This window comes from Dama dama, chromosome 15 (assembly GCF_033118175.1).
Source record: "Dama dama isolate Ldn47 chromosome 15, ASM3311817v1, whole genome shotgun sequence".
In the NCBI taxonomy this organism is placed as follows: Eukaryota; Metazoa; Chordata; class Mammalia; order Artiodactyla; family Cervidae; genus Dama; species Dama dama.
The window spans coordinates 66,031,120-66,040,383 of record NC_083695.1 but is presented as its reverse complement, the minus strand read 5'-3'; the positions used below and the strand labels follow the sequence as shown (position 1 = coordinate 66,040,383).

Sequence of the window (9,264 nt, the reverse complement as noted above, 5' to 3'; positions counted from 1 at the left end):
CACAAGCCGTATGGCCACACCAAAGAGAGGGGCCCTGGCCTCAGCAGTGCTGGGGCAGAGGGTCGGGAGAAGGACTTAATGACTCCCCCAGACTTGGAATGGAGGTACTGAATGTGAACAAGGGACAGTTTCAGAACAGACCACGAATGAGAAAAACAATGCTGAGGAACTGTAAGAGGGCTCTAAGACCAGAATAGCAGCAGGATCGAGACCCCAAGGCCAGTGTCATTTGAGGAACGTCTGGACAGAGCTCCACTCCACCATCTTTGAGGCAATGCTAATAATCCATCATTGTCATGGGCACTGAATCATACAAAAATGAGGCTGCTGCCCTCGTTGAAAGCACAATGAGACACTATTTCTTGCTACCTCAGCATCTTAACGTCTAGCACTACCATCTCTTCAGTGTAGAACTACTTTCCCAAAACACTGAGAATGCAGATATGAGAAGGATAAAGCCTGAGCTGACAGCTCTGGCTTGTCCGTGTCTTTCAGGAAATCTCTCAGTGCCCAGAGGTGTGTGTGTGATTCTGGCTGCTCTTCACTGTAATGGACGGTCTGGTGTCGCTTGCCAAATGCCTCTGGCACGGGCAGAGAAGACCATACCAAAAACACACTGTGTGCCAGATGGCTTCTGCAGGATGTCAGACTGGACGAAATGGCAAAAGCAGGAGGGTGGGGTGGGGATGTGTGAAGAGGACAGGAAGGGGAGAGAAGCCGCTATAAACCAATCCCAGGGGAGTATTTCTATAGTGTACTCTCGGGCACCAGATGACCAGCAGTCTACTCAACAGGGTTCAGTTAAACCAACAGGCCCACCGAATCCCCAACAGCATTACAGGGGTGAAAATAAGGGGAGAACTGCTCTCCCATTTCTTTGTGGGAATGACAAAACAGACCAACAGCTGAGTGATGTATATCACAAAATGGGCTTTAATGTCTCCCTCTTATAACATGATAGTGCTGTTAAAACCGGAACTGGCACCCAGCTCCCAAGACTAGCTTCCTATGAGGAATGAAGCTGGCAAGGCCCTGGCTGCCATGCAGCTGGGGCAGCCCCAGGCACTCGACTTAGTACAAGATCTGGAGTCCAAATGCCTACACCTGCTGCAGTTCACCCCCTTTGGGGTTCTGGAACTGGCAGTGTAGATTCTGTGAATATCAACTACACCAGATACCGGTCCACCTCTTTGTACTAGCGGCTCCCTCCCCTCTGTCCCCCACCTGCCTCATCTGCCCCCCGAAATACTGCTGGTCTCAGCTTTGTGAGGTACTAAGAGCACCTTGCCTTTGCAGGGCCTAAATCTCCCATCGTCACAGGTTTGAATCCTCTATTTTGCTTTCACGTAAAACATTTTGGAAGCATGGCTTGCCCTGTCCAAAGGATTCTTGGAAGTCACATCCTCCAAGTTTCTCCCAAGCTGATGGCTTCCTTCCACGTCCAACACAGTAAGGCGATTCCAAAGAACTGCACGTAGGAGTGAAGACAAACAGGAGTTGATCTTCTTCTTATACCCAGTCAGCCCTTGTCTTGATCGCTTTATCTCTTTCTTTCATTAACACGCACATCTGCATGTACACAGAGGTCTGGAAAAATCCTCTGAAAACTGGAAGTACTTTCTGAATTCCTGGAATTATCCCTTTCATCAAGTGATGTTCAAACTGCAGACTGGTCTCTGCCTTCCCAGATGGCTTCCCGTTGCTTGGCTTCCAATCGTTTTCTCTCTGTAAATAAAAGCAGTGTTAAAAATAGTAGTATAACTTCACATAACCAGTAACTTTCCCTTAATCTGAATTACAAGGCAAATTTTAATCATGAAAATGGGTGGATTCCCTGGTTTTCTCTTACCTGATTCCAAGAGTTAATATTTTTAACTTTCCAAGTGCTTTGTAAGTTGAAACAGTGTTAGCATTACTATACAATAAAGAGAGAAAGGTCTGGGGCTAGTAGAAATTAAAAGCATATGGAATAAAAGTCAGAACCTAGGAGGATCCAGATTCTTATCTTGCTATTAAGGTATTTATTTTAGTTCTCCTTCTCAACTGCGTTACTGCTTCAATGAAACTGGCCATTATTCCCAGTCTACTGATTTTATAAATATTTCAAAAGGGATCAAGAATATGTTTTAATATTTTTTTTCTACCTTCTTGCTCAATGCAAACAGTAGCCACTGGGCTTTAGTAATATCTCTCTACTACAATCATACAAAAAAATACTTCACAGGAAAATCAAATTTTAATGTTTTCAGAGTACTTTCAGGAGCCAGAAATCTTCTGGAATACCAATTCCAACATGGAAAAAAGACCACATATAATGAAGGGAAAATAAAAACTATTTCTAAAAACAAAAAAATGCACAAATCTGGGCAAACCATCTTCAAATTTTAACACAGAAGCTTGGTTTCCATTTAACCGTTTCACCAAGACCTGAGACAGTGCATACCATACACGGTTTGGTGACCCAAGCGCTTCACTAGGTGCCACAATACCAGTTCTAATTTCATGGCTAGTCAGTCATTGATCCTGACACTATAAAATGTAGATAATTAAGCCTAAGTGCTTCCTTCCAAGGGCAATTATTTCAGATAATGTCTGTAAAAGATTTTGCAAGTCATGAACCAAGGGGAATTACAGAAATCAAAGTGAGTTTAGAGTTCATATCAATACTTGCTATTTTAATGTATCTTTCCAAATTAGCAGAATACCTTACAAAAATTCTTATACTGTATTTGACTCAACTTTAAAGGCAAAGAACTTGATAAGGAAGCTGACTGGCACTTGGAAATGTGAGAAAGAGAAATTTGCTGCTATCTGGGCACCCTCTTGTGGCATTATCTGAAAATAGCAGCAAAATTACAAGAGGCAAAAAATGGGGGTAGGCAACTTCCCAACTGAAAGCTAGTTAATTCAGAGTCCTGGACTCGGCTTCAAGGCAGGCTCAAACTGGGTTGGGATTCTCCAGGGAGACAGTTCTAAGGATATCTGGCCGATGCTGGTTCTGATCCTTAAAAACAGGGAAAAGTTAGGATCTAAAGGCAAGGCAACCCTGGACAAAAACAAAAACTGGTCTGGGTTCCAAGAAGATGTGAAGAAACCAGACAAGTGAATTATTAGAACTTAGATATTTTAATAAGCTCAGAGAGGTAAACCAGAATGGCAATGTGGGATGTTATAAGAAAGGAAATCCAGGAGCAGTAGAAAAATAGAATTTTGGCCCATAATTCACAATTTCAAAATCAAGGTAGCACTGGAAAAAAAAATGGTTTTTTAAAAAGCTTGGGACCAAAGTCCTTTAACTATACTACAACCTGAAAGGTCATGAGGATGCTTTATAGCCTTTATATGCCATCAGGTGTGACTAGTCAGTCTGTTACAGAAATATTAATGCTATTGGATTTGATTTTAGTGTTAGGAAACAGGTATTAAGATAAACATACTATCTTTCTAAAATTGGAGTAGTTTAGATTTCTGAAACATTTCCTATCCTAACGCTTTCTAACAAAAGACTGTAGATCTGTATTACCAAATATATGTAAATATAAGAGGAAATTCTGGTGGTAAACCATATGATAAAATCAGCAAGAATAGGGAGACAAATTGAGAAGCACAAAGAAACAGTAAAAATGTGAGGCTTAAATTTAGAAATACAGAACATGAACAGAATACATAAATACAGGTTAGGATAAGACCTAAATATATTTTCTTCATTTTAAAGGAGAAATAGAAGCTTGGAGGAGTCAAGTGACTTGCCTAAAGTTATATAATCAGTGAAAACCTGAAGCTGGAACCCAGGTCCTTGGTTCTTAAAATCAGAATACTTTCCACTACCCTGACATCTGAAGACAGGATCTGAAAATATTTACACAGAAAAGAAAAAAATGTGAAAAAAAAATATGGTCAGAAAAGTAAAGAATAAACATGTTGCCTTTTACTAAAGGAGATAATAGCTGATAGACTGCATTTTTCAAAAAAGCTCCTATTAACTTTAATTCCACCAATTAAAAAAGTACACTAAGAGAAAGACCAACCGCAGCCATGCGGGCATGGAACTAAAGAAGAAGAGAATATTAGTATGAAATGATTAACCTAAAGCCCTGAAGACTTTTATTTCTCAGTATAATAAATAAATTGGCAGAAACAATTATATTAAATGAGTTCTCACTGAGGAAATGGAAAGTGAAGATGAAAAAGGGGCCAGTTTGGTGTCATGTTTAAAACAATAAAGAAGAGAGATGGAAATTAAAACCTTCAAAATTTACTTCTACACCTAAGAAAACAATGAAAAATCATCACAAAATCTACTTGTAGCCACCTACAGAGTAAAAATCAACATGAAGACTTGAAATACAAGTCTAGTCAAACTAATGTAATTGCTTTCTTTTATGGATTGACAGACCTGGTAGATCAAGGAGAGCTAATATAAATAACCTCTGCATTTTAGCAAGTTTTAGATTTCAGGCTTACCAAGTAAGTATATGATCATTAATACACGGGGAAGGAGTCTACCTCACACAAATGTTAAGTGAGCATTTAACTCTAGAGGGTGGAATGATTATCAATACATTAAGTATATACATGCTATTTACTTAGCAATAATTGGTAAACAGGTCAGTCAGTCTGCAAACATTTTCATCTCTGATCAGGGCCACAGATATAAGTTTATTAAAAGGCAGGTGACACCAAAAATATGGGTAAACACTGCATCCCAAAGAAAAAGACAGGAAATGAAGGGAACTTTTACACAGAGGGAGAAAGGACACCAAGAAAATGCTGTTAAGACCTAGCCTACAAGTCAGCAATGCAGTGCTGTTCTTGAAGGCAGAATAACGGAATTCCTAAAAAGGATTTCAGAAGGCAGTGATTGTGATTAGATTTTTATTACAATTGACTAGGTATCCTACAGAGATGATTTTACTTTTAAGTTCTTAGTGATTTCATTAATCAAACTAAGAGATTAAATTATTGTTTACTTACTCTGCCTCTCAGGCCTGTGCCCCAAAAGATGGCCTTTCAGAACCAGCCAATTAATCATCCTCCCCCAAGAGTAAAATGACACACAGTTATGAAACAAAATTATAGCCAGCTTTTAAAATAAGAGTAGCTTATTCTGAGAACTCTGATTCCAACTTTAGATGGGAATTAAGTGTTCTGACAAGTGGAACAGGGGGAAATTTTACATATATTCCTGAGTTTGGACTTTAAAATGTGGCTTTATCATTTACTGTGAATGATAAAAGATCACTGACAGAGATCATTCTTCGTTTTTGAGACTGCATCCAAGTACTGCATTTTGGACTCTTCTGTTGACCATTATGGCTACTCCATTTCTTCTAAGGGATTCTTGCCCACAGTAGAAGCTATAACGGCCATCTGAGTTAAATTCACCCATTCCAGTCCATTTTAGTTCACCAATTCCTAAAATGTCGGTGTTCACTCTTGCCATCTCCTGCTTGACCACTTCCAATTTGCCTTGATTCATGGACCTAACATTCCAGGTTCCTATGCAATATTGCTCTTCACAGCATAGCACTTACTTCCATCACCAATCACATCCACAACTGGATGCTGTTTTTGCTTTGGCTCCGTCTCTTCATTCTTTCTGGAGTTATTTCTCCACTGATCTCCAGTAGCATATTGGAGTTCATCTTTCATTGTCCTAACGTCTTGCCTTTCATACTGTTCATGGGGTTCTCAAGGCAAGAATACTGAAGTGGTTTGCCTTTCCCTTCTCCAAGATTACTTTCTTAATTTCTTTTTTTTAAGGATTAAGACAAAGACTCCTCAATAATATGGTAAGAAGACCAAAGTAGGGTAGAGGAAGTTATCAGGAAAGTATTTATACTTCAAAATCCCAAATTCCAAATTCATTAATTAGAAAGGTTCCATATGCAATGTTTAACTCTTGGTTTTATAAAGAAAATCATGGAGGACTTGAAAGGGTTCAGAGTAGAATCATGAGTGAAATAAGACTTAATGAAGAAAAACTAAAGTAACCAATGTCATTCATGTTAATGAATATGTAGCTGAGGATCTCTTTACAAACCAAGCACTGTGCCAGACAGCAGAACTCTTGAAGTGGGAAAAAGAGAGGTTATGAGTTTTCTTCCATATTATTATTAATGTGTGTGTGTGTGTGCGTGTGTGCATGCACGCACATGCACACATGCACTCAGTCATGTCTCACTCTTTGCAACCCCATGGACTGTAACCCACTGGTTCCTCTGTCCATGGAAGTTTTCAGGCAAGAATACTGGAGTAGGTTGTCATTTCCTACTCCAGGGGATCTTCCCAACCCAGAGACCAAACCCTCATCTCTTGTGTCTGCTGCACTGGCAGGCTGAGTCTTTACCACTGCACCACCTGGGAAGCCCTAGTATTAATAATAAAAGTACCTGTATCAGGATGGCACACAGATTTCGATTTCATACTAATTCTGATCGACTAGCAAATGGTCAAGTCAAAAGTCACCAAGAAAGAGTGTCATGACTGATGAGCACTGTCTGTTATGGATAACGAAAGGGGAGCAACAGCACACAGTACATATTTGTCATTACTGGCATGTATTATTATAATGAATATTAACTTCCCAAGTGTCACACAAACAATATTATTCTAAATACATAAAGCACCTTTCTAAACATTTTTATATATGTTAACTTATGTTGCTCAAAGAATTCTCCAAGGTTAGTTGAGTCAAGCACTGCTTTCACTGTGTGGGAAGCTGGGGCACAGGGACCTGCCCACAGCTACACAGCTAGTTAATGGCAAAACCGAGCCTCTCACTCCTAAATGATCTGCCCTTGATCTTTATAGTTAAAAGCTGTTAGAACAGAATGGTGTCCAGATGCTTCTGATTTCCAGTAAATACCTAAGAAGAAACTTTTAAACTATTGTATAGATTTCAGTCAGACCTAACGAAGAATTTTCTGATAAAAGCTCTTAACCACTGGAACAGATAACTAAAAAGAAGCCTGTCATATTTTATTTTCTGAAGACCTTAAAAAAATTTTTTACTGGGAAAAAAAAATGTTAATTAACCCCAAAACTGCTTCAAAAGGGAATACAATGTTGTAGAAGGAACATGGGTTTTAATTAGAGAGGCCTAGGTTCCAATACCACCTCTCAATTTACCAGTTGGGTATTTTATTGATATTTTACCTCTCTAAAATAGAGATAATATCATTCCCATCAAGAGTTAGCATAATAGGTTATACTGCCAGGAACTTCCTTCAATCCTTTTAATTGCAAAAACCTTTTCCTGGCTTTTAATCTTACAATCTTCAGAAGTGAACAGAAGAAACAACTGCTTAAAATATCAGGTTCATATTTTCTTTCTTACTCAAGGCAGATATCTCTACCAGATTGTAGGTCTTAAGGAGAGGAACAAAATCCTGCCATCTCTCTAGTCTTCCTAATTAGGGAGCACAATGCCTTGCACAGGGGCAGGTACTCAGTGAATGCCAAATGTAGTTGATAAGAGTATCAGAGGCAACTTAAAACAAAAAGATCAATAACAAGAAAAAAATATGTGCTGGACTCCCCATAAAATGATATTGCTACTATTACTAAAAACAGCAGCAGCTAACATTTATCTATCATGGGCCTGTTTACTCTATACCTACTATAGGCCTAGAGAAACAGGAAGGAGAGCATTCCTATGGGTTTTGAAAATGACTAAGGACCTTTTGTGGATTATCTCACTTGATTTCCATTTTATGGATGAGGAAACAGAGGCCTCCAGAGAGTAAGTAATTTGCCCAAGGTGACACAGCCAGTAAATGGTAGAGCTTAGATACAGACCCAGGCAGTCTGATTCCAAAGTCTTTATAATGTTATTTCTTGTGCTGTACTGACAGCCTTCCCTCCAGTGGAAGATTTGGGACAAAAATATCTGTTCTATTTAATATCTAAAACAGTACTTTTCATTTCACAGAAAAAAAATCTTTTAAGTGAGCAGTTTTAGGTTCCATGCAGGCAATTATTAGAGTATATGCTTAATGCCTAAGCAGCCAGAAAGCTATATTGGAATTTTCCATAGGCATTTTCTCAGATATAAAGAATGAGAGAGTTCTAAAACACAATAAGGGAAGAGTCCTCTATAACCTGTATAGTTTTAGCACCAATGGATAGGAGAAATTTATCACAACAAAAGGCTTCTTTAAAAAAGTATGTACCAGGGTACCCACTTAGCCAAAAGCCTCATTTTTAACTGCATCACTGAAATGTCCTTTGTATAGCTGGGCACTTAAAATAAATTCAAGTGCGCCTGTATGACAATGGCCCTCCAGAGAAACAGTGGGGTATACAGGTGATAACCACACAAAACTATTGTTGCAGTACCTGTCGAAATACAGGTGACATTATACTCAAAGGGAAGCATGATACACTGCAAAAAGAATCACATCTCCTTTTATACATACCACAGTTATTACCCGCTACTGACTTTCTGAGATCACTGTGGTTATGACAGAGAAATCATTTTCCTCTAAGATAACCAATTAATAAAGGGTTAAGGATGCTACACATTCCACTTTAATCTAGTTCTGACAGTGCCACATATAAAAACCAGAGGGATCTTCCCCTGTTTCTATAATCTCAAGGAAGCCTTTGAGTCAAGAATGCATGGGAAAAATCAAAACTGCCTCATTATAATCATTAAGGTTTCAAAAAATTAGTTGGGTTCAACTCTGAAACTCTAGCACCTGCCATGACATACTCTGTCACTGGTTATCTGGCCAGTGCAGCTGAGAGTCTGCAAGCTGCCTGCTATCACCAAAGCAGAGTGGACAGGAAGTATTAATGGCCTTGTTAGACCGGCAATAAACAAGGAGTTTGAAACTTCAATTCATTTAATGGAAAAATGAAGCTACTTTTCAGTAAGTGGAATTTTCAGAATAAACTGCCTTCAGATTCCACAGATCATGGACTAAGGCAATCAGACTGTTTATAGTCTGAAGTTTGATAAAAAGTACTTAAGTGCAATGGGAGTCCCAAGCCTTTACATACAAGTCAATAGCCTATAAAGAGGAGAGAGACATTTAACCTCAACTACAAACTATATGGAAAGAAAAACCCTGCTTGTGGATCAGTTGAAATATTTTCTGAGAACTCCTAAGTACTGGAAAATAGTAAGATTAGGCTAACCTAGATGTGCTCTAGTGGAGCCACTCAGGACTGTCTTTAAAGAAAAAAATTACATCCTAGAGTTATCATCACCAATGTCAGTTGCTGGCTTTTCCTTAATTTATCTTCTAAGATCTAAAC

At 38.8% G+C, this 9,264-nt stretch overlaps 1 protein-coding gene across 5 annotated transcripts in view; it reads right to left on the bottom strand.

The window, feature by feature from the left end:
- Positions 1-915: 915 nt before the first annotated feature.
- The window catches only part of R3HCC1L (R3H domain and coiled-coil containing 1 like), a 65,460-nt gene continuing 57,111 nt past the window's right edge, over positions 916-9,264 (bottom strand). For all 5 annotated transcript variants that reach the window (XM_061162334.1, XM_061162331.1, XM_061162333.1 and 2 more), the window contains one exon: positions 916-1,725. In XM_061162334.1, coding sequence (XP_061018317.1) covers positions 1,658-1,725 — 68 coding nt within the window. In that variant the 3' untranslated portion in view covers positions 916-1,657. The remainder of the gene's footprint in view (positions 1,726-9,264) is intronic.